General features: G+C 36.6%; 2 protein-coding genes across 2 annotated transcripts in view; one reads left to right on the top strand and one right to left on the bottom strand.

The window, feature by feature from the left end:
- Nucleotides 1-20,254, bottom strand: part of LOC306887908 (serine/threonine-protein kinase ULK4-like) — a gene marked incomplete at its 5' end in the record, with an annotated part of 228,790 nt that extends 208,536 nt beyond the window's left edge. The window contains 18 exon segments of the mRNA XM_079445936.1: nucleotides 2,182-2,289; nucleotides 8,876-8,954; nucleotides 10,048-10,067; nucleotides 10,071-10,094; nucleotides 11,914-12,107; nucleotides 12,288-12,348; nucleotides 13,259-13,366; nucleotides 14,711-14,777; nucleotides 15,559-15,628; nucleotides 16,211-16,308; nucleotides 17,670-17,774; nucleotides 18,088-18,163; nucleotides 18,247-18,330; nucleotides 18,424-18,525; nucleotides 18,657-18,825; nucleotides 19,433-19,572; nucleotides 19,901-20,000; nucleotides 20,117-20,254. Coding sequence (XP_079302062.1) covers nucleotides 2,182-2,289; nucleotides 8,876-8,954; nucleotides 10,048-10,067; nucleotides 10,071-10,094; nucleotides 11,914-12,107; nucleotides 12,288-12,348; nucleotides 13,259-13,366; nucleotides 14,711-14,777; nucleotides 15,559-15,628; nucleotides 16,211-16,308; nucleotides 17,670-17,774; nucleotides 18,088-18,163; nucleotides 18,247-18,330; nucleotides 18,424-18,525; nucleotides 18,657-18,825; nucleotides 19,433-19,572; nucleotides 19,901-20,000; nucleotides 20,117-20,254 — 1,743 coding nt within the window.
- Nucleotides 20,255-21,184: 930 nt separating this feature from the next.
- Nucleotides 21,185-26,924, top strand: part of LOC306887613 (trafficking kinesin-binding protein 1-like) — a 60,064-nt gene continuing 54,324 nt past the window's right edge. Inside the window, exon 1 of the mRNA XM_079445487.1 lies at nucleotides 21,185-21,272. The gene's annotated coding sequence lies outside the window, so the exon portion shown is untranslated. The remainder of the gene's footprint in view (nucleotides 21,273-26,924) is intronic.

Raw genomic sequence — 26,924 nt, 5'->3', positions numbered from 1 at the left:
CTCAAACATGAGTAAATGCAAATAAAAAGTGTACGGTTTTTAGCAGTGATCTTTAGAGTACTAAAATTCTGTCAAAGGTTGCACCAGACTGCATCGGTTATGAGGTGGTCCTCATGTTGAGGTTAATGAGGTCTGAGAGGTTGTGTGAATCTCTCCTCATAAGGGAGCTTTTTAAATGTCACGGAATACTCCGAGGACAAATATTGCCTGTAAGACATTTATGAGAAGCAAATTGAGCTGTATGAAATTTCAGGCCATTGAACATACTGATCTGTTCTTGCGACCGTGTCTAGTCCCCCTAGAAGCCAAAGTGGAAGTTGTGCACTGATCAATAATTACATCAATATAATAGACAGTTAGCTTTATTTTTTCCCCTCCCCAATTTCAATCCGTCACTAATTGGACTCATGCGAATATTGACATGATATGCTAGTTATACTGTAGGTGATTCTTTAATTAGAGGAACTCTTGTGTCCGCTAGGATAATTTTGAGGGGATTTTTTTTTTTCTGTTTAAGCAATAACAGATTTTAAATAACAGATAACAACAACCACCACCACCTATCCAGACTTTCTATACAAAATGTTCAATTGAGATTCACACTGTACTTTTTCCTATAGAAAACAATCTGATTGCAGCTCTGATTGATTGTGAATTAGTTATGTGTGCAATCTGTATTTTTACAAATATTGACGCGTTTATTTTTTGGTAGAAAGGAAATATTCTCAGGGAAGCACATCTCTGCAGGTTAAAATCAGAAATGTAAGTAATTTTTATTACTTATTTTTATTTTATTACATATTTGATAATATGATTTGGGTTAGGTGTCATTACAAAACTAAAGAATTTTTAATAATTTAATCATTATTAAACTATTAATTCTGCATCCAGTCTATGACCCAGTGCCCACTGCATGTCACAGCAGTTTTCTTTTTTCCTTTTTTTCTGGTTGACAGGTGAACATAAATGGATTCTTGACTTTGTTTGAAGTGGAAAAAAGGTCATGTTTTTAAAAAATAGCTGAATTCCCCATTTTCCTCATAAGAACGAATAACAGTACTTTGTTTTCCACCAGTAGTGGGCGTGTAATATTTACCGACTATAACAATAAGTCGGAAGTGACTGATGAACTGAACCGTCTGATTGACAGTTGACTGTGTTAGGCATTGGAAATGCAAGTGCAAAGGGGACTGCGATTCCATTTTGTGAGGGTTGGAGCAGGATGCAGAGAAAGTGAAATAGCAAATGGGTGATTTTCTATTCCTATTCCAAAATGACCATAATTTGTGAGACATTGGAAATGCAATTACAAATAGACTTGGCGTTTCTATTTAAAATTTGGCAGACTTATTACAAACACTGAAAAAAATGGAAACATAAATGTGCGACTTGCAATTGCGTTTGGATGAGGTCTCATAATCTTGTAACTGTGCCATAATTTGTGCCATCCCAGAGAGGCACAAAATAATTTTCACAGACTTTTAAATTAAATGTTCCCTTCTGGTGGAATGACCTGCCCAACTCAATCCGAGCAGCTGAGTCCTTAGTCATCTTCAAGAATCGCCTAAAAACAGATCTTTATTTGACCTTCAAACTGTAGCACTCTCTATTCTAATTATATTCTTTAAATAAAAAAAAAATTAAAAAAAAAAATTATACACTAGCTTTCTAATCTTTTTGTATTCTATTTGTTTTATTTTTATTATACAATTAACAAAAGCAAAAAAGGCCTCTAACATGAGCTTGCTCTATTCATTTTCTTTTTATTTATTATATAATTAAAAAAAAAACCTTGCTATGTGTACTGCATTAAGCTCACTGAGACTTGTTATAGTACTTGCATATCATTGCTCTTGTGTTGATTTTGATTGCTTCCATTGTCCTCTTTTGTAAGTCGCTTTGGATAAAAGCATCTGCTAAATGACTAAAATGTAAATCTCTCACCGTATGCATCTACAAATTGAAAAATACATTTTGCAATTCCTTTTGAATATTGTCCAAAATATCATTCCATATATGTTAGAAATTCCAAGGCTTATCCAATTAAAAAAAACAAAGGTGAAAATATCACACAATATTTATAATTCAAACCATCATACATTATACAGTACCAAAAATAACTATTAAATAATTTTATTATCCATATAATATATTTCAATGTTTTTCTATTTCATTTCATACCTGTATAGCAATGAGGTAGAGCAGCTCCCCCAGGGGTGGAATCAAGCATTGTTTCAATTTGCTGCTCCTGAAGTTCTCCCGGATCAGTTCTGTGAACATGGCCATTGCCTGAGGAAAAAACACAAACCACAAATTTGACATCTGTAGCTAATAAACACTCTCAATTAATTAAATGTACAGTTCACCCAAACTTCACCTTCACAAGTAAGCACACTTGAGCTATGATTTATCATATTAGATGAGCTCTATGTATGGGCGTTGATCAACGTTTCCACGTAAATAAAATCTCTATAAATCACACAAAAATGCGACTGTGTCTCTTCAGAAGACTTTAGGAATTTTTGATTTTGGTTGTGTGGACTTTCAATGGACAGACAAAAACAATTAAAATGATTAAAAACATCTCCATTTGTATTCAAATGATTAAAGAAAAACTGTTTTTAATATGACATCGGGGTGAAGTTTGGTCGGTTTCCCAAACTTTTTTGTTAAGCATTAGCACTTTATTATCTTCAGTCTCTCGGAGTGCTTAGAGGAGTAGGTATATATGCTTCTCTCTCTGCAGTCGTTTTTTTAGTAGGGTGCTATGCAAATGCCCTAGATTCAAGATTTTTATTTGTCACATACACAATTATACAGGGTATAACCAGCAGTGAAATGTAGGTCAGGTCCGCTCCAAGGACAGTGCAATTATATAGAATACAAATATTAAGAAAAAGAAAAGTAGAAAAAATAAGAGAATAAAATAAAATAAAAGATAAAAAATATAAATGTGCAGGTCAGTATGTTGTTGACTTAAATAGTAATATGGAGCATTTTTGCCTATGTAGCATTTTTGGCCCTGTGACGGTTAGTCTCATAAGTGATGACTTTGCAGGGAACAGATGTTTGTGGCTGTGTTTAATGAGTCTTGGTAGCGAGAGACGTGCAGTGATGATTCCTGTTACACAGGAAGAAACAAACAAGGCTAAGCTGTCTTATTCAGCCACGCAAAGTAATTCCTGCTCTAGAACATATCATTATCATCAACAAACACACACACACAAATTCCCTTCTAGAGCATGCTGCTATTATCCAAACACACATGCTATCCTGCTTTAGCAAACATTATTATCGTCGACACGCACACACACAGCATGTGTGTCAAGCTGGGTATTAGAAGGTTTAGGCGGTACAGAGGTGGCAAGCTGGAGAAGACTGGAGCAATGCTCTGTCCTGAAATCAGGTATAGGTTTTTAAGCTAAGAATCCAGGAACGCAAGACTGAAGAGACTGAACCGAATACTACCTGAGGTCTAGCTGGCTCATTATCAAAGATGAGTATTAGACATAATTATTGCTGCACTGTGCCACCGGAAAGCAATCTTATCCTTAATACAAACAAAGCTAATCCAAAACTCTCGCTCTCTTAGTTTTATACGTTTAATCTCCTTGTTCTAGTCATGATTTGCACTTTAATAGGGTTTTATGTTTAAGGAACAGCTGTCTCTGTGTATATATCTGCAGTCCATTAGCTCTGATCAACTTTATGGTAAAACGCCTCTGTTTGATGTCACTAATGTCACTTTGTCGTGCCATGCATATTAATTAATACATCTCATTAGGATGTTTTATATTTTCGGGAGTAAAATGATGTGATATTCAGAAATAAGATTTTCTTTTTGCAATATATTATATGTGACCCTGGACCACAAAAGCAGTCTTAAGTCGCTGGGGTATATTTGTAGCAATAGCCAAAAATATATTGTATGGGTCAAAATTATTGATTTTTCTTTTATGCCAAAAATCATTATGATATTAAGATCATGTTCCATGAAGATATTTCGTAAATTTATTAGGGTAAATGTATAAAAACTTCATTTTTTATTAGTAATATGCATTACTAAGAACTTCATTTGGACGACTTTAAAGGTGATTTTCCAGATTTTCAAATAGTTGTATCTCGGCCAAATATTGTCCAATCCTAACAACACATACATCAATGGAAAGCTTATTATAATGTATAAATCTCAATTTTGAAAAATTGACACTTAAGACTGGTTTTGTGGTCCAGGGTCACTTATAGTGTATTTTTACTAGTTGCTTATAGCATGCATATTACTAGCATATTAGCCATTTATTAGTAGTAATTAAGCACATATTAATGCCTTATTCTACATCCCTAATCCTACCCGATACCTAAACTTAACAACTACTTTACTAACTATTAATAAGCAGCAAATTAGGAATTTGAGGGAAAAGTCATAGCTAATAGTGAATAAGTGTTCCCTATCTATCTCAAACTTTTGAATGACAGTGTATGTTCTACGTTCATATGTATATACACATTTCCACAGCAAAGCAATTCAACATTATTCTTTGTAGACTTTTTCACTGTTAATCTGACTACCATGTTTAAGTGATGCACTTGAACCCAAAAAAAAGAGGCAATGCACAACAGTCACATTACAAGCAAATTATTCTACCAATACGTAACAACAAAGACTATAGAATACCCAAGACATGTCACTCGTATAGTTTTTCAACGCTCAATATGGCCACTCAAACACAGGAAGCCCCGCCTTCTGAATGAAACAGCCAATTGCTAATCGGTAAAGTCAGCGCGTCACTGCAGCCGTTGGAAGTACCGGTTGCTATAGAAACAGTCAGTGAGACGTGCACGGAGGACTGCGCACTGGCTGATCTAGCCTGAAAAATAAGCTTTTTATAACGCTATTTGAGCAAAAGAAACAAGAATTTATGATACAGTTGTTGACAGATTTCTTTGGTGATTTCAAATATGAAATTTAATCGTAAGCTTAGTGAACAGTTTTGGAGAATTTGATGTTTCCCCATTCAAAGAGATAGGAGCTGCACTTGCATGCCCGAGAGGAGTTACAAAAATGGCCGCCGAGTGACGCGACTTGTCTTAAAGAGAATTGGTATCAATTATTCAGTTACGCACTGTGTAATATATACTCGGACAAACAAATTAAGACTGTGGCAAAAACAGCATTGTAGCTCGATTACAACTGTGCTGGCAAACACATTTTACTGAGAGCATTCAATTTAATGTATGTTACCTACGAGTCAATTCTGGATGCACCTGAGTGAATACGTATTTATTTTTATCTTAAATTACTTCAGGCTTGACCTAAAGGCTTGGGTTTACATGTTTGAAATTAGTTTTGCAGACAAATATAAGTCTATAATGAATTTCGTCACAAAACAAACACTATTAATTAATGAATCTATTGAAACTGATTTTTGAACCACTGAAGGGAAAGAAAAAATACTTAAATTTGTGTTATTTGATCATGTTTATTATATTATATTAATTTGACTTGTTACTCTGAATTGTGGAAGAATTCTGCGTGGCAAAATAAAGACAGTAACATAAGAAAAAAAAAAAAAAAAGAGTGTCCAGGAAGACACAAAATAAATGTCAATTGATATAAATCTAAATCTCTGTTGGATAAAACGTCATGACTTAAGTAATGACTTCTATATTATTATGTAAACTTAATACAGTAAGTTTATGAAGACTGCAAGATCTTCACTAAGAGAATCACATACTAGAACCTCTAGTGTTCTGTTTATCTGGTGAGTACCTCAACATCAATTAAAAGTGCCCATATGAAGAAACTATTAACGTTAATCTGAATCAATATCCACTGAAGTGCGCAAATGTGTGATTACGCAATTCCTATTCATTTCAATCAGTTTCTGAAATCTATATAATGTCTGCGTAATTGAATGAGTGGAGAATTTTATCAGCCAGCATATTTTCTCCCTTCAACAAACTAAAAAATGAAAAGGAAATAAAAAGTAAATCACTTAAACTCATTAAGAGTTTGTCTGGACGCATTTAAAATTCATATCCCTAGCAACAATATCGACAGCGCAAGACAAAGGTGGGGAGTTACCATGAGATGCAGATCTGATCAACTGAAGCTCAGAGAATCAATATTATTCCCCGAGTCAGTCAGACAAATGCAGTCAAACTGTGTCATAGACGTCCAGCGGGCAGAGCAAGGGAGAAACAGAGTGTGCCCTTGATACTCTCTCGCTAGTTTCCAACCACACCGATACTCGTGTGCCACTTGAAATTCAACTCTGAAATATTCACTCCCTCCGGCACAAGGCGCTGCAGATGGCAATGCCTTTATGCACTGACAGAATCTGGATTTTTAATACATTTCCCTATTAAATATATATGGCAGAAGTAACTTTAAAATGACTTTCCAGAAAATGGTTTACTATCAAATAAATAAAGAAGTGAAAAAAAAAGAAAAAAAAAATCAAACCGACCCATCCCTGTGGTACCTCCTTCAGATGGTTCCGCTATAATTCTTAGCAGTGTGTAATGGGATTGGTCAGGGGAAACACAGTCAGGCTCTTCTGAGAGTAACTGTGAATTTAGGCTAGGGGCACGGGGGATTGCCGATGCCAAGGACAATGATTAATTTACCACTTCATTAGATTAGTGCTCAAGTATTCATGGCGAACACAGACACTGAGGGTTTCAGGGAGGATTAGAGAGCTAACCGAACGTCAGAGGGAGAAGGACCAAGTGTTTTGGAGGGGCTGTAGACAGAGAAAGAACCCAAAAATGCAAAGCAAAGGAAACTATTTCTGAGAGGAGACTTTTCTGCTCTATCTGTAATTCTGTAATTTCCTTCCTCCTGCATCAAGCCCCTGTGCGACATTTCTATTTATAGAGGCTTTTATCGTTGCCATGACTACGAATTAGCCCAAGTTTCTTTTAGATGATGGATGCTACCTATGGGTGAAACTTACCGAAGAGGATCCGCTTATTGCAAACCTTCCAGCTCGCACAAACAACACTCATTACAGCTCAAAATCCATATTGTGACTTATTTTATAATTCATTTCTCAAGACATAATGTGCAATTAAGGCTGGAATACACTACGTGACTTTGGTCAATTGCAAGTTGCAATCACTTGTATAACAAGCAGACTCTAATTTTGCAGACATTTACTTAAAAGGCTCAATGCACAGATCCAATATTTTGACACATCTGATTTTTTGTGTCACCTGCTTACATTTACTTAAGACATGGCCTGTATACAGTATCCACATTCACATTCATGTATGCCCAAGCAAGAATGATTCCATTGGTGAAGGCTTACTCAACTTTTCAGTACATGAATAATTATGGGGACATAAGATAATGATTTGTTTATCTTATAATCCATTACAGTGTTCAAAACAATCGTCCTGGCAACTATTTTACAGTATTATTAATACTAAAGTTACTGAAATTAATAGTATAGTTATAACTATAACAGGACACAAGATGGCAGCAGCTGTGTTTGTATGAAATGAGAGAGCAAGCATGTGATGTGATGAGAGAGACATGAAAGAAGTGCCAACTTATGATACCCGGATGAGAGATATGTTATTCACCATTGCTACTGACGACGGATGTAAGACATCTCAGAATGGCCAGTCATGACAATTAGAATCAAGCATTCCAGAGAGCATAAAGCATACATTTTTCACCTAAATAAAAGGATAATACATAATGACAAAATACATTGAAAAAACAAGAAAAGTTATCTTTGTGGGTAAATGTCGCCTTCATATGCATGCTTCGACTTACTGTTTGTCAGATGTCCAGATATCAGACATGCATCTGATTTAGGCATTTAGAGATTTTTATGTGTGTGCAAATCAGATTTTTTGTTTTTATGCTATAGTGTAACAGCAGCCTTTGAAATTCTGGGCCGATTTTAGAACATATACACTTTTCATATGCCATGTGTCCCCTAGCACTGAGGTGTAAGTTTATGTTTGAAACAACCTGAAATCTGTATTATGTAATCCTCAGTCATTTAACGTATGAGCCCAGATGTACAAAATCGGTGTATGATGCATAGTGTTTTAAAATCTGTTAAGATTTTTAAAGTCATGTAGTGCATTCCAGCCTTTAGCTCAAAATATTATCTAACAAGGCGCTCTAGAGTGCAGAGGAACCATAAGAAAGCAGCTCTGCTTTTCTCTTGCCAAAGAGAAGCACTGAAAGAAATCGCCATGACAGGATCGGCCGCTCAGACACAGAACCCCCGTAGAGCACCGGGGAGAGAGTCCATCACGCTGAGCACTTCTTCAATACCGACCCACTGAGCACAGAAAAGCGAGAAAGAAGAACCCGTCGAGAGAAGCTGCAAAGTTTAAGCCTGTATTGTGTTAAACGCTGCAAAAACTCGGCCTTGCTAAATTACAACGGACGGCCATTTTGTGCCGCTGTCCACGCGGAGTCTGTGTGGTACTGCGAAATGAACAAAGAGGTAGGGACATTCGTAGCGGAATAGAAGACAAATATGTTAAATCAAGGATTGGGGTGGAAAAATTTGTTTATGATTAACCACAATGCATCTGTGCAGTGCTTTGATGATTAGTGAAAGCTTTTATAACCCTGTTTGGATGAGATATTCGCCTTTGTATTTGTAAAGGCTGAGATAGAGATGTAAACAGCTCATTTCACCTGGTTTTTACTGGAGTTCAAGAGCTTTGGATTGAGAGCAGAGAATTATTTTTGTTTAGTATTTTCTCCTCTGAGTGGAAGCTGAGAATAAGCAGATACAGAAATGCTACAGTGACACCTGCTGGTGTGTCTCCGTATTTTCAAAAGATGTTGGTTTTAATGTTAAAATGCCCATCTTTAAACACACAGACACACAAGTCTCACCTCTGTGACAGGAACGTTGTCTCTGAGCTCTGTGCAGTGGGAGGCCATCAGTCCAATCACTCGCATCACTTTGCTCCTTCTAAAACACAAATTTGAACAATTAAATGGTTCTCATGCAGCTGTTTGTTTTATTAAAGCTGTTCTGTTTTGTTCAAATCTGACATTTAAAGATGACATTTTGTTCCATCTTATATGCAATCTTTCTTTCTTTGATGTCTACTTTCTTACTCTTAAATCTTTCTTTCTTACTCAGTAATTGGTGGTAGTGTGTATATATATATATATATATATATATATATATATATATATATATATATATATATATATATATATATATATATATATATATATATATATATAAACGTACAACTTAGTTTAGCAACCTTAAACAGTATAAATTTATTGACTATACTAAATTACTGTTTATCTAAATTATTAACATATTTAAATACACTAACATTCAAAATTTTGGGGTTATGTATAAGCTATTCTTTTTCAAATGATTTCCATTCATCTAAAAATTAGCTTAGCCATCACAGGAATACAAAACAGTCACAATATCACTATTTTTGTATCAAATAGAGGAAGCCTTGGTGAGCATATATATAAAATCATAGCGAAACTTTTAAACAGTATTGTATAGAATTATACCACCACTGCAACACACACCCTGTGGTAAAATCACTGTAACACATAACCTCCTGTGGCATTCTGCTTTATTTTACTATTTTTTGCAATACTGTCTACCCACACCACATCTCAGTCTTAAATGAGCAGTGTTTAATGCTGGTTTTCAGTGTCATTTAAAACTAAAATTGTTCTGTCCGTTGCTTGGTGACTGTAGTGTGGAGATAGGGGCAGTAATCCTGTGAGGGGCCAGTGAGACACATGCCTATCATTCCTTCCACTCAGAGCCAAAGGGACTGAGAGGAGAGAGACAGGCACTGCATTTCTCTAAGCAGACTCTCCAAGACCGGCACCATTAGAGTCATCTGAGAATACTACACTATAGTTATGACCCAGTAAATGTGTGAAGCGAAATTTTACTGAATAATGGTAAATTATACAATTGGACAGCTAATGTATTTGATCGATTAAGTGAAATCAAAAGAAAAACAAAAATCACTATCAAAATTTTTTATAAATATATACAGATGAATTGTAACACTTACATATCCCAGTTCGGAGCATGTCACATCTGTTGAACCAGCACAGGGAACTATGTTAAAAAGAGAGGGAGAAAAAATTAAAAATTCAATATACATTCATATTTCATTAAATCAGCTTTTTTTTTTTTTCTTTTTTTTTACTCTTAACAACAAGATTTCATATATGTCACAGGTCAGGACAATCCCTAGTAAAGAGCTGGGTGAGTGCTTGTTGCCATTATTCAATCAGTGTTGCCATCACATCAAGAAATTATTTTCTGACTCCAAAATAATTGGTCACATGGCATTTACAGCTCAGATGATTGGCTCCAGAAAAAAACCTATATCCTTAATGCTCATTTCCTACAGAAATGAATGGAAACACTACTGGTGGTGAGACACCTGGTGGCCAGAGGAGGAATGTACTGGTGTACAAGCTACTGTTGCAAAAAGTGGTACTTAAATTATACAATTATATTCAAATTATACTTCAAATCCAAAAGAGAAATTGTACTTATCTGAATTAAATACAGAACCTTTAAGTACCACTGAAACCCCACACGTTCTGAATTTATTAAGTTCCACTGATTACAGCTTCCATTCACGAAAGCTAAGGAAAAGGAAGCTCATTTTCAGACAAGAGGCGAGGACGGCAGCAGACACCCATCCCTCAGCGGACACACTATTGTTCAACTTCCCTCATTAGATAACCTCCTGTACACTTTCAACCACTCTATAATATTGCAAAAGAAATGTGATTTGCACTGCATGGAATGGAATGGTTGCAGATTAAAAAGTCCTCTCTTTGTATTACATGCTTATTTAAAATATACACATGAGGGTGCAAATGAAGATTTATGTCTTTCCATTGAATGTCCATGCCACCAAAATGACCAAAAGTTCAGAAAGAATCAAATAATCACATTTAATCCAAGTCTTCTGAAGAAACCCAATCACTGTAGATGATAAACAGATTTAATGGGATGAAGGGGGAAGAAATCTCTATTGTCATTTGTGTTTTGAAGATGAATTCATGTTTGGAATTGGAATTAATGTAGAGGTGAAACACCATTACACAGAAGAACATTCGAATGTTATAGCAAAAGATGTAAGCTAAAACAAATGAGAAAAAAATAAGTCTAAATGAGTAATCAAAACTGCAGTTAATACTGTATATATACAGTATTGTTCCAGTGACTATTGTTGCTAGGCTGCATCTACAGGTAAGATAATTACAATTAAATTAAAATCGTTATTGTAAGTCTTTATATTTATTATTTATTCAGTAATTAGTTGTGTACTAAGCAGCACCATTAGTCAGCTGATCATTGTCACAAAGTAAACCCCTTCAGTGTGACATAAGATACAGTGTGCGGACACTATTTTGTTATCCTCACTTACATAAATGAACTATAAAGTAAACTGTGACATATTATACCCAAAGATTCTTCATACAGTGTGGACTACCCGTAAAAATATTCAGACACTGTGACCTAACCATGTTTTGCTTAAGTGTTTTTTTTCTTTAATTGCTAATGCGACCTTTTTACACCACAGACAGAACAAAATTAAGCATTGCTTGGTAATTGGTTGACCTAAATTGGTATTATCTAATTGTGTACATAAATTGAACAGCTGACATCTATTCAACCTAATTCGTTTGTGAGACAGTCTAACAGAAGGACGGCATTATCAAGCTGTGTTCTGACACAGTTTAACTCCGAGTTCTTATTTTATTGCCATTTTCTAAACTACAGTGAATAACCTGTGATAACATGAGAAATGCTGAAGGTGTCTGAATAAATTTAGTTTTGACTGTATACATGACACCTGGTCATCCATGGTTTTTGTAAAAATGACCATATGACTTGTGTTTCATATGTGTCTTACCAGCTGGGAGTGTATGAGGCGTGTGGCCGTCTCTCTGTGGTTACAGACAGTGCACAGGTAACAGAGCAGGTTGAGTTTAGTGCGTGGTGCTGTGGCATTGGCTGATCCGGCCCGGTCTACTGACTCCAGAACAGCACACACCTGTTGCAGGAACTGAGACCAGTCCTCTGAGTCCAGACAGGACAACTGTTCAACTAAGAGAAAGAATTTATGTCTTAAATCAAAAAGATAATGCTCCTTCTAGGATATAAATCCAGTCACAATGGTGTCAGTAAGCTTAAAACCTAAAAATCTTAAAAACTAGATCAGTATGATTCATGAAAAAATAGTTTTCATTTTAGGTGATCAAAAAAAACCTAGATCTTCCAATTTACCTGTGTGTGCTGGTACGCAAAGCGTTTTGGGGTCAAAACGAACTGGAGAAGTCTTTAAAATCTAAAAACAGATCAGCAAACTAACATCAGTGTTGGTTAGCACATTTTTATGTTTACTATAGATGGACATAAATACTACAAAATTACTATATGGACAAAGTTTAGACCAGGGCTGGGCAACTTCGGTCCTGGAGGGCCGGTGTCCTGCAGAGTTTAGCTTCAACCCTAACCAAACACACCTGCCTGTAACTTTCTAGTGATCTTGAAGACATTGATTAGCTTCTTCAGGTGTGTTTGATTAGGGTTGGAGCTAAACTCTGCAGGACACCGGCCCTCCAGGACCGAAGTTGCCCAGCCCTGGTTTGGCATTAGGCCCTTTCGCACCGCAGGAACCTTTTCATAGTACCCAAACTAATTGTGGAACTACCCACTTTTTGGCATGTTCGCACCGCGGGAACTAGGAACTGTTTTAGTTCCCGGGACTGCGTTTGGAGGAACTAAATTAGCTCCTACTTCAGAGTAGGGTCTAAAACAGTTCCATAGGAACTATCGTGACGTAAGTGTATGCTGATTGGCTAAACGCGTACGAAAACGCCCTCACCCGCCATGATTTAAAACGCTGTGTAAACATTCCATGTCCATTATTGTGAAACCCGCGAGACACAACAAAAACACAGCCCTGATCACAGTGTCCTCCATCCTCCCGTTGTTAACGTCGTTGTTCTTTGTTTACATTGGTGAACGCCGCGCACAAATGACGTCACTGGCGACCGGTTTACGACACTTCCTAGTACCCTCTGTCGGTGCAAATACATCCCTTTAAATGGTACTAGGAAACAGTTCGCGCAAAATCGTCCCAGTACTTTAGTACTGTACTTTTAGTTCTGGAACTAAAGCGGTGCGAAAGGGGCTATTAAGTCCCTCAGACATGGCGATGTGGCAGTGTGTTTGCATCCTGAAGGTCTCTTTACCTTTGGGTTATCCATGATGGGAGTCACTGTAAGGTCACTGTCTGTGTATAAAAGGGATTTAATGCAGGTGTCGATGTCACTCTGCTCCTCCACCATAACACTAGATTCCTACGGAGCATACAAACAAAATACTCCTTTCATTTATTTAACAATGGTGTCATAACTTCAGCAAAACCTGTACCACTGTGAGCAATCATTTCAGAGCAAGTTTATCCAATCCTGATCCTGGAGGGACACCTTCATGCAGAAATTAGCTTCAACCTGTTCCAATACATCTGTCTACTGGACTTCCTAGTAATCCTTAAGACCTTGATTAAATGGTTCAGGTGTATTTAATTATGGTTAAAGCTAATGCTGCTTTCCAGGCAACTCGAAATTAGGATTTTTCCCACCTCCTACTTGGAAATAACATCTAAATCACTGCTTAAAGTCGGATATCTGACCTGTGAACTCAGCTCTAAACTAAACTAAATCTGTTGCGTTAAATATAAAAATAAACAATTTAGTAATGTGATAAGTGATAATATACACATCTAAAATAGACATATTACATTTATTTTCATAAATGAAGTGATAAATGTGAAAAATGCCTGTTGTGATGTTTAATATGAAAACAAACAAACACATCTTATATAACCAAATTACATTTGTTTTCATATTAAAAATCACTCAGTTTGGCACCCTTAAATAAGACAATTTATATTAATTAAATGAAAAACTTTATATTAAATGAAACTTGGATGTATTATATACACAACTATATTAAATTCTATTCAAGTTAATGTCATCACTTCAAATTTCTCTACTATGCGCAGTTGGGTTTTTGTCTGTGATGGCATTGCAGGATGTTCCAAATGAACGCATTTTGTCAGGTGAAGTGAACTTCAACAGATATCTCATGCTCAGAGCAGTGCACACTGTGTAGGGAGTGGGACCCTGTCAGTGTGTGGATAACAATGAGGTAGTGGCAGATTGTAATGTTGAATATGTCCAGTAGATGGTGCTGTGGTTTAACAAAAGAGATTTGCAACCACGTCCACTAGAAAGCCTGAGGATTAACTGTTGAAAAATCATAAAGAATTAATGGCCCAGAGCTTTCTAAGACATTTAGTTGACTGAGGACAGTATTCTCTTTGCAGTATCACAGTCAGTCATGTAGAGAGGTCACAAAAATATTTCACAAAAATGAGTGTTAGGATTTAAATAAGTATTTGGGCACTTTCCGGTTGTTGATGTGATAAAATACACCTGTGGTTTCTATAACTATGGGACTATTTTGTTAAAAGTCATTGCAAGTTTGTCTTAGAATAGTAAAGCTAGATTCATTGTTATTTAGATGCCACTTGGTTTGATACTTTGTTATAATGGAATGAAAATTATACTGTTTTAAGTGTGGCTTAAGGATCCAAATACATTTTTGGGACGACTGTATAGTTTTGTTAGTGAACTCACTTGAATTTTAGAGCCGTTGTCTTCTGTCTGTCGAGCTGTATTGCTTGTTCTGGGAGTTGGTCTGGAGCTGTTTGATCAGAGATACAAAAACTACTGAAATACACTGGAATATCCTCATATTAGCATTGAACTCCCCTCATGGCATATCACATGACCAAAAATCTATACACACTTAACTGAATTTGTTTCTTGTGATTTTAAAACTTTCATCTAAATGCTTGGAGGTAGTTTTGTACACAAATGTAAATTGTGCCAACATATACATTTCTTTACAAAGCTAAACCTGAATTTTATTTAAACATTTTGATGGGACAGATAGTGGAACAGATAGTGGTGGAAAAACAGCCAACAATTGTCCAGCATACAAATAAATATTTATCTTTTTAAATAGATAAATCAATGTATTTATCTTTTTTTTATTATTATTAAATAAAGTATTTTTATTTGTTTGTTAACATTTTTTGACACTGCATAATTCCCATACTGCAGATTTTACTATTACTATAAAGTGTAGAAATCAGTAATCATTTATAAAAAATAAAAAAAACAAAAAGAGAGAGAGAGAGAGAGAGAGAGAGAGAGAGAGAGAGAGAGAGAGAGAGAGAGAGAGAGAGAGAGAGAGAGAGAAAGGGAGAGTAGGTGTCCAAATGTTTGACTGGCAGTGTACATTAAGAGAGAAAAAAAAAAAAAACCAAATAAGTTCTTCTGATTTTACTGTATTTGAATCTTCTCAAACATGTCCGAAGAACATATGTCCCAAGAATCCATATCCACATGTATTAAAGTGCTGAAATGAGTGAGAGATCAAATATATATAAATTAAGATACAGGAGATTGAGTTGAGGTACCTGAGGAGGAAAATTGCCTCTCTGGTGTCAATGTCCAGCGCAGACTTTGGTCTAAACTCTATGACGTTATCTATGACAAAACATCACAAAAAAAAGGTCTGAAAGATGCATCATGAAAATAACATGCTCCTAAAACAAAGAGGCTATTTAATAGATGTTTTTTGGGGTATTCTTTTGTATAATTTTTGTCTATTTGTTAAAACTGTTAAAGAGGAAGATTAAAGTCATGCTTTTTTTGTTTTTATTTTTTTCCCCCTAAAATGTAGTTCTACTCTTGTGAATGAAGCCCTTTTTGACAGATTAAGTTTTAACATGATGTACAGGACACAAGTGTTTCAGTTGAATAAGCTACATAAGTTACATAAGCTCACTCTTCTGTCATATATTCCCCTCTGATAATATGCAATGGAGGTATTAACCAGCAGCAATCTAATCCCTAAGGATGTGTGTTTGTGTGTGTGATTTAATACTGAACATGCATATCATTTGTACAGCAAGGCAAACTGAACCGGAGTACACAGGCTCACACATGTGTACGTGCTTGGTGACCACACATGCACAGAGCAAGAGCATAAAATCCACAGGCCCTTTGAGGGCACACGAAGTGTAGCAGTGGGGCATGACGTGCTGACTCTCATGTCTCCTGCATTACCTAATGTGAAGGACTTGCTGAGGTTTGGGCTGGCAGGGTCAGCAGGTGCTGTCTGGGCTTCCTCAGTCGTCTGAGAAGACACAGGGGCCAAATGCAGGCTGAAAGAGAGAGAGAGAAAAAAAAGACAATCAATTCGAGAAGACACTAGACACAATCATAGTAAACAGCGCATCTTGATGTAAATATATAGGTCATATTTCTCCCTCAAAATTAAAAGAAATAAACATTTATGTTGCATACAATTGTAGCAGATATTCTTTCTTTCTCTTTCGTTTTACAAAATAAAATGTACAAAACATTCCTAAAATGGCAACGCTGACTTTTCAGCAGTATTTACCGTCTTTAGTGCCACATGATCCTTCAGAAATCTTTCTAATATGCAGATTTACTGCTCAACTGTGTGTTTTTTAGGATTCGATGATAAATAAAAAGTTTGAAAAACAGCATTTACTTACTTTTTTTTTTTGTAAAAGTAACTCTTTACTGTCACTTATGATTAGTGCTGTCAAACGATTAATCGCATCCAAAATAAAAGTTTTTGTTTACATAATATATGAGTGTGTACTATGTATATTTACTATGTATATAAATAAATACTGTATGTGTGAGTATTTATATATACACATAATAAACAAAAACAGAACACATACATATATTATGTAAACAAAAACTTTTATTTTGGATGTGATTATTCACAATTAATCATTTGACAGCACTACTTATGATAAATTTAATGTGCCCTTATTTAATGTCTCATTTAAAGTCATAATATTATGACCATAATCATTCCAAAACGAAACTCTTCCTCATTCTTTAAATATGCAGACTCCTGGTCAAATAACAATGGTCTTTGTCTTGGCCCACTCACAGCATCTGACCCCGGCTCAGAACACAATCACAGCCCAACGTCAACACCACTCCACACTTACAGACTTCATCAGATCTGCTGGAGCTTTTCATACTATATTCAACCAATCAGCTTTGTTTTACAACATCTACATATACAAATTAATGTCATCATTTCCTGACCTACATTTAAACATGGTCAATAACTTCTGCCTCTTCATAGTTGATAGAAATAAAATAACAAACATGTTTCCATAACTGTCTTGGAGTCATGAAACAAACGACTCCAGAACAAATAAAATAGATGTGATCCGTTCCCAGTGGAGGAAGCACCAATACCACCGAGAAAGCTTTTTTATAACCTGCATTTATTGTGTTTTCTAGGGTGGGACAAAGGCTTATTGTGTAAGGCATTGTGCTGAACACACAGGCAGTGTATGAAGTGTGCCATAGGGCTGTTTGCCCACTCACTGCATCAGTACTAGACTGAGAGCATCTGTGCACAAGATCATCTATAGAGACATATACAAACACCAGACTCTTTAAGGGCTTTCGGCATGGGCCACAAGGTCAGGAGCACCAAAACTGATATTTGGATGTTTGTCAAATATACCTGGATATCAGTGAGACATCATCATGCTCGTTTCCCATAGTGATGCTTTTCTCTGAAAATGCTTCCCTCCAGAACGAGTGCGATAATATTAGGTCCCAGCTTAACCTGCAGATGACAGTAATATAGGAAATTCACAGTGCTAATGTAATGTGACAGGTTCAATGGTGTGGAAGTAATGAATGCTTTTATTGCAGGTCAGATCACTCATGGTCTCCGAGCAAAAGTCTGAGACTATGAATTGCATAATTTATTTGAAATTAAAGAACTGAAAAGATTATTTGGTGTCAGTCAATCTCAGTAAAGTGATTATCATTCAAAAAGAAAAATAACAGTCGCCCGACTACAATCAAGAAAAAAAATATATTGGATTAACACTTGCTTAACTATGAGAAGAGACTGAGTAAAATAAATGTTTTACCTTTTCCCAGGGTCCTTCTGAAGTAAACCCATTACTAGGTTCTCAAACTCTGGACTGGGATGTGAGAAAGCAGGTTCTTAAAAAGAAAATATGTTATTAAATGTTAAAAAAAAAACTTAAAACACTACAGTACAATAACTTTAAGTTGAGGTGTCAAACCTTTTTGTCTTAGGGGTGGAGGATCTTCATTTAAAACGAGATCAACTAGACCAGTCATACTTTCAGAGACAAAGGGTGGTTTTCCTAGGAAACAAAAAAGAAAATGAGACAGAACCAAAAATTAAAAATGAATCTGACCAGAAAGTAAAAGCTGTGGATTAAAATGAAATGTGTAACCTGTGAACATCTCATACAGGATGCAGCCTAATGCCCACAGGTCACTGCAGACACTGGTGTCTGCTCCTCTCAAGACCTCAGGAGCACAATACACAGGAGAACCTGCCAAAGCAACATCTTATGACAAATCATACAAGTACACAGTTTACACATTAGAGCCTATTTGAAACCTTAATAGAAGATCTGGATCATATTAAACAGAAGATTGATAGAAAGTAATAAATCTTGCTAACTTTTACTTCTGTTCTTGATGTTTCGTGGAGAGATAATGTTTTCTTTGCTGTCTCCAGCTCCTGTCTCCTCTGCCATCACAAGAGAGAAGAACTCCTCCAGATTTTCTCCTTGAGCTTTGGCCAGGCAGAAATTAGAGTACTTCAGAGTTCCCGGTCCATCCAATAAAATCTGTGTGAATAGACAGTGACATTAGCATAAATTAAAGACAAAAATAAGAAGACTAAAAGCATAACCGATCCTTGTCCTCACAATAGTGTTTGTTTAAATAACAATGAGTAGTTATTTTATTTATATAGCACTTTTGCAACCTTAAGATTGCTTGTAGAAAAACAAACACAAGAAAACTAAACAAAAAATAAAAACAAACATTTTAATAAATGACAGGGCAAAGGAAAATAGCAAGAAGGCAAAGTGGTGCATACTAAAGGACTAAAGCATAGAACAGCGTAAAAATCTGGTATCGTGAAGTATTAGGAATGAAGAAGGATTAGGATTTGAATGATTTTGTCCATTAGGAATTGATTGAATTATTGTTGTTGGTTAATTTCTAATCTAATGTGAGTGACAGGTTGAGGGACGGAGGGGAGGGATTGCTGTCAAATCCGTGTGCTGGTGCATAAAGAAAGTTATTTTGATTAAAGATTATACAGAAAAAAAAAAGCAGCAGCAGCAGCCCACTGATAAACTGTTAAGGATGTAATGTGACACTGTACATACACTAGCTCAGGATGAACATATATTACAATGGATCACCTAACAGGTGTGATACTTATACCTTAGCAGGTGTGAGATCCGAGACAACAATACCAGAGTCGTGGATGTATTTCAGACCTTTCATCAGGTCAATGGCAAACTCTCGCACTACTTCCTCAGACAGGAATTCATCTTGAGCGATCAGTGCTGACAGGGATCCACCTAGAAAAAAAATGTATTGCAACAAAGGTGAAGCGAAACAATAAGATCAAAACATATGCATTAGATTTCAAAACCTAAAAAGCAAGACTTAGTACACAGATAAAAGTTTATTACAATTAGGTTTTATCCTAATTTAAAGTTGTAGTATTTTTGTATTTTTTTTTATTTAAAATGTCTTTTTTTATGATTATTATTTTTCTTTCAGTTTCGGTCACATCAAGTGAAACTAAATTAAAATGAACAACGTTCCTTTAGTTTGTTTTCTATATTTTACTTTACTCCAGTTTGGTTTTATTTATGCTACTACTATAATAACCCTGGATCTCACCTGTGCACATCTCCACCACCAGCCACAGATGATTGCTGGTCTCATACCATTCATAAAAATACACCACATTGTCGTGCTTATTGTCATGAGCAAGTCTCACCTGTGGAGATAATGAGACATGTATCAAACACAGGAGTACCGTGTAAGGTAAACACTTTGAAGTGCATGCAAAACTTTGCTCAAAACAAACATCTTAACAGCTGTGCTTGTACACACATGGTTAGTGAGTTCGGGTCTCTTGGATTTGTCACTGCATATGATAGCCACGAAATGTATGCTGCCTTTCCTTCTGCCCTTATACACCACAGATCTGCTACCTCTCCCGATCTCTTCATACAAAATAAAGTTCTCCATCTGTGCAGTGATGAAAAGCATGAACATTAAAGCCAAAACAAGCATCTGAAACACATTCCAGCTTTGAAATGTATTTAGTCAGATGCAGAAACTCACGTGAGCACCAGTTTAAACTACTAGCTAACACAACTTCCTGACCATACGGATTCAATATCACAGACACGGATCGATTAACACCATATTTAAAACATTTAAACAATACATTGGGCTTAAATACGGGATAAATGTCGTTTGCACAAGTTTCCTTTCGCGCGGTAGGCAACTGACAAACGGACACAAGATTAAAAGCGAAACCAACTCGCATGAGGGGAAGTCACCTCAGTCATAAAAACAAAATGGCAATTTTAATTACAATTGTATAATATAAATGTATTTTTACATAAAGTATATATTGAGATATGTAAAACTATGGAATATATACACATGCTATTTTTAAACTTTACAGTATCCATACACCCCTACTATTGGACGGTCCCTCGTTGCTAGGATACAGAAGAGGACGCATTGTTGTGTTTAGGAAGCAGGCTCCACTGAGCATGCGCACCCAGAGCACCAGCCATTGGTTAAAATATTTTATTAATTAGTTTAATATTATGTAATCATATTCGTTTTGTAGTATGACAGGATATTGAGAAAGGAATGAGTGTACAGTATAATAATCTTATGAAAGTTTATTTGATTTTATTATTTTGCATTTTATTTTGTGTTGCATTTTGCAGTCAATATTTAGTATTTTTTACGTCACTGCGTGTATGCAAAACCAATATAAATAAACTAACCTATTTTTAAAGCTAAAATGTAATGTCCACTATTTGATCATAAAGAGACTGAATAAAAAAAGTTGTGAAAGAGTTGCGATGGGAGTGGCGTCACGCTCAGAGAGAGAGAGAAAGAGAGGGAGGGAGTTTAAGCGTGTGATACCGGCTTTTCAGATGAGATTCTGGGCATCATAACGTGCTTAGCATTGGGAAAAGCACATCTTCTTTATTCGTCCTTCTTTCGCTTGATCTTCGTTGAGGTGAGTTACAGATGCTCGGGTCTCCTACAAACCGAGCAGGATCGCTGTGCTACTTTTCAAACAGCAGGTCTTTTGAAAGGGAGCCGGGGATCACTGGCGTTGTTTTCGGATAATTACGAAATAACGTCAACTACGTCGTAAAAGGTTTATCTGTTATAATTTGGTTCAAAACTAGCTTGTTTAGAAAAACAGGATTGTCTTCAACGACTTTTCAAGTAAACCTGCATCTGATCTGGACTATACTTTGGCTTAAAAGACAACCTTCATCTTATGGTAAGATATCATGCATCCATATATCCTACACAAACACTTAGATAAATATGTTTAGCCATCGCAAATGAGCAACATTGTGTATTAAGGCTGTCCTACACCTCCTGGCTGTGTCCCAAAATCTAGTGAGCTGCCTGGAACTTGCCTAACTATGGCCAAATGTGCTGCACACGTTCATGAAGCCGGATCATTTAGGTTTTTTGACACATCCTTAACTTAAATGTTGCTTTGCTGGTCCTGGGACGTTAGCTTCTTTGTGAGGGACTTTTAGGGCACCTTTATAAAAAAATAAAATAAAAAAGGAACACTAGGCTGCCTCATTTTTTCCCTCTCAGTAGAGAAACATTTATCCTATCACTACAAATGCAAGCAACTTTTAATAAGATCATGCTACAACCCTAGCAGATTAAATCCGATTACATGAATCTAATACTTTTAAGATTTGATTTAATTTCACCTATGATGAAACTGTGACCATATTTGACCTTTCGAGTAAATTAGTGACTAGCAATACTTGTCCTCCATTTGTCTATACTTTTAAGTTCTGAGTCCAAATTTGCTTTTAAGAATATATTAAGCCTCATCAGATGAAAAACATGCACTTCTAAAACTAAAATGAGTTGTTCTAGGTAGTGTAGTGAAGAAAATGACAGTGATACCCTAAAGATGAAATAAAGTTCATGACCCCTTTAGTGATGATATCACACAAGTCATGTGCCCATCAAGAGGACCGTGTTACTGCCCATGCAAAAATAAACATGAAGAAATGTAAGACGTGAAACACTATTTTACATATCCCAATGGACTCCTATAAGTATATTACCATAAATATTTCCAAAGGTACTGTTCAATAACATGCTGTTTAAAAGTTTAAGTGTAGGTCATTCTTATTATTAGTGTAGGTTATTCCCACAAATTCATACGAATTGGCAACTCGTAAAATACATAGGATTTAGCAAAAATCATATGAATTTGTACGAGTGAGGTCGTATGAATTAGCCACCTTGTAAAATATGTACAAATTGCCATGAGATCGGGCTGGAATTCCACTGATTTATAATAACAGCTGAATATGTAGTGAATAATTGACAAAAACATAAGTGTTCTGTTTCATAAAACATCAAATTAAGAGTGATCCCAAAGTTCTGCTGAATTCAGGTCAGATTTAATCTGTCATGCATACTAAACTTCAGAATATCATTGCTTATGCTCTGCTTCTGTACACTGTGTTGTATCGAGGATCATGTAGAAAACTGAAGTGAAACAGAAAGTGCATGATTTCTAATTCTATTGCAGATTACGTTATTGCCTAATTTATTTTTATTGCATCATATGCCCAAATATAAGAATTTTCTCCCTTTGTTTCATAGTCGTATGAATCGCAGACAGTTGGGTCTTCCCCAGAGACCAAGAAAGCATCTGTAGAGAGACATCTGAGTGCACGCTGTCCTCCAGGGTTATTTGTTTCTGCATGTGTGGTTTGCTTTCATGAGCACGTGTGCTTGAGTTCATGCTGTAACAGCCGAGATAGCGTGTTGCGCTCAGTCATATGTCCTCTCTCATAGAGGTCAAGCTCTCTTTCACTCACCATAACTATAGCTTCCTGGGTAGTGTGTCAGCTTGCACTTGATTGATCTTTCTATACCTTTTTTGTATTTCTGGTATAGGAATGTTTTCTTTGCTCTTGTCTCTTCTGACTTACTTTTTATTTATTTATTTTATGATGTTGTTATTAAAGTAAGTACTTTTGAGTGACATGTACATTTGCAATGCACCAATATTCAAATTCTAGTGATTCATTGGCTAATAAATACTTTGTTTTGACCTACAACCTTTAAATGAAATTATTTTGAAGTTTGCTAAAGATTACATTTATATTTATATATAGACTTTAAGTGAGCATTAAATGTTGGCAAAAGGTGATCTAAATGTATAAATCGGATAAATGCATGTGCAATTAAATATCCAATATTTGCTGTTAACTGATAAATACAAAAATAAAAAAATCTATGCAATAATAATAATGCAAATTGCATTATAGTCCATGGCATGTATTGAAGTATCATGCTACTGCAACAGTACTGTTTGTAAGGGTTGTTTATTTCTTTTTCCCCAATTGTTTGCCCATTTGCAGACACATCAAGTAAATGCGTTTTCGATTTCGTCTATGATTCCCGGATTACGAGACATTTTAAAATGATCCATAACCTATTTGGTAGATAAACATCTACATTTTTTATAATCAGCTACTTTTTAATAATATAAGCAATGTAAGTGATAGCCTAGGTAATGCCCCTGTCTCCTCAGACAGCACTGAGAGGTGAAAGGCCACAGACTTTAAATGCACTCAATTGATTTTTCTTAAAGAGTTTATCTGGATGCTCATTGTTTTCTTGATTGCAGTCTCATGAAGGGCATGTTACCTCTGAAGAAACTCTGCCCTTTCTCATTGTGAATCTCAGTCTAGAGGGAATTGAGCTTGAATCACTCAGTGTGTGCTTAGACAGACCTCCTCCGCTATCTGTTGTATATCTGCCATCTGTGTTGACAGCACATGATAAAATGCAGGATATTGGATTTGGGTTAGTATGTGTAATCTTGTTATATTTGTGGCTTTTCAAACATGTTGAGGTCTGTTTCAGGTGTCAGCCTCACAATTTGTCTGATGGTAGTTATCATAAATATTGTATACATCCGCACAATCATGCACCAGACCTCGGTTTGATGGAATTTGCGCTATGTCAAAGCAGCTAGGTAATGCAAGGTACAAGTAATACAAGTAAACAAGGTCATAGCAATGTGACACAAATACAGTCGTGCTATTAATAGAGATTACTTCCTGTTTTTGTTCCGTTACTTCTCAGATCTCAGGGCGTGATTTTTATTCTCGCCGCTGTAGTATTGTTGCTGCCGCCGGCACCATGTTCTGAGACATTGTGTTTCGTTGTGAAAGCGAAACTACTTTGTTTGGGCTTCCAAACGAGGACACAACTAGAAATCAGTGGTTAAGTTGTATTTACAACACTGTTCCAGAACAGTTCAGCCCAAATATTAGAGTGTGTGCAGCGCATTTTACGGAGGAATATTTCCTGAATCTGGGAGTAGCTTGCCAGCTGTGCTCAAAGGCTGTTTCTATAATGTGGGGCAATTCCAACTTTGCAAGGACAGTCTGGCGCTTCTGACTCACAGCCTGTAAGTACGTTTTCTTATTTAAAGAATTTTCCACTGACGATTCAAACGTGAGTTTTGAGCAGTGTAGAGTAGCGCTTGTTGTTTGTAGTTTCTCCAATCACAAATGCAGACATGGTAATGTTTACGCGGCGCGATGCAACGCGTAAAAAGACAGTATAAGTCATTATAATCAGTAATTATGTCCCCACTGGATGCAACAAATTCCTTGTTTATAATGGGTTTTATTGTTTTTGTGTCGTCGCACCGGGACACAGCATCACAATACGGTAAGGGGTCGTAACATTTCCGTCTCACGCTTGAGGTATTCGGTCAATCACAACGCACTGGATAGCTGGCCAATCAGCTTTTCAGAATGATGAGCTTTGTAAAAAATCGGCGTGTTTCAGAAAGCAACAATAATGTACATTGTGGAAAATAATGTGTTTTTTGAACATTAAACCGCGTAAACACATTGCATTACACCAAATACACAATGTTCTTTTTAGCAACGTCATATGACCCCTTTAATAATCTATAGTCAACACTTATCTTTTATATGTCCTTTAATCACACAGATTAAACTAAAGAGAGAATTCAAACAGAGAGATGTTCACAGATGATAATAGATCCTTTAGATCTGTGAGACCGTAGAGATACATACTGAATAAATCAGGAATTTGTTTAGTCAAGTATCCAACTGAGGTCCCTTACAGTGGTCTCCTAGCAACCGTAATCCAATCGGAATATTTTTTTTTTCTGTAATAACATGAGGCCTCCTCATGTTAGCTTTGTCTGTCCTGTTGTGAATGAAGGAAATAAGCCCAGATCTGTGTTTAACGGACTGGACTCGTTGTTTCTACACGAGCTTTATTCATGTTTTCCAAAGATTCGTTTTTGTGCTGAAGCTCTGCTTCACTGTGGATTCTTTCCCAATCACAGAAACCCGGCAAAAATTACCTAACGCAGAGTTCACACCATCCTCCCTCTCTCTCTAAAGCAGTTGGGAAATACAAGGCCTGAGTGAAAGCCAACAAAGGCTTGAGGAGGAGAGCTGAAATTTGCTTGTTGAACCAGCATGCTTGGGAAATTAAGTGGAAAAATGACATGTTAAGGCAGCAAGAAGGGGAATTAATGTAATGGAGGTTAATAAGCTACAGTGAGCCTTATCTATTTATCTTAAAGAGTGCTCCTTTGTGTCAAGTGAGAGGGTGTGGAGGGGGTAGGGCTTTAGCCCTTGCCCCGTGGCCTCCCACATGGTCCCTGCTTTTAACGACGTTCCCAGAAACATAATGGGATGAGACTGCTTGTCCAAGACAGAGTTTGAGTACTAAGGCTAAAAGTCTCTCTCATTTATTAAACTTTGTTGGAACATTAAAGATTTTATAGCATTATGGATAAAGGAACAGCTGATTCTGCTGTGAACTGAGTAGTCACTATTAATAGTTTATGGACATCTTTCTGCACATGGCTGGTGGGTAATGTGTTGTTGGGTCACGTGATATTCCCAAAACAGCCTTTTAGTTTGTCTCTTGGGCAGATTATTGATTCCTGCTTGAGTTTCAGTTAAATTGATGAAAATTTAATATTGTTGCATCATATGATAAATCTCATAAACCTATCAAGAACATGTCCATGCTATAAATGTTTATAATATAGTTTTCAAACACCATGAAGCACTTATGATGAGGCACAGCCACAGCCATATTACCCTGTAGCCCAAGACTGGTTGCCCACTGAAGCTAAGCAGGATTGATCCTGGTCAGTACCTGGATGGGAGACCTCCGGTGAAAACTAGGTTGCTGTTGGAAGAGGTGTTAGTGAGGCCAGCAGGGGGTGCTCACCCTGTGGTCTGTGTGGGTCCTAACGCCCCGGTATAGTGACGGGGACACTATACTGCCAAAAAGCACCATCTTTCGGATGAGATGTTAAACCGAGGTCCAGACTCTCTGTGGTCATTAAACATCCCATGGCACTTCTCGTAAAGAGTAGGGGTGTAACCCGGTGTCCTGGCCAAATTCCCTCTACTGGCCCTTGTCTATCATGGCCTCCTAATAATCCCCATACACTTGATTGACTCCCTCTACTCTCCACCTGTAGCTGGTGTGTGGTGAGCGCACTGGCGTCGTTGTAGTGTGGCTGCCGTCGCATCATCCAAGTGGATGCTGCACACTGGTGGTGATTGAGGAGACCCCGCCCCACATGATTGTAAAG

The sequence above is a fragment of the Barbus barbus genome (genome assembly GCF_936440315.1).
Source record: "Barbus barbus genome assembly, chromosome: 21".
Lineage (NCBI taxonomy): Eukaryota > Metazoa > Chordata > Actinopteri > Cypriniformes > Cyprinidae > Barbus > Barbus barbus.
This window is presented reverse-complemented; position numbering and strand designations above follow the sequence as displayed.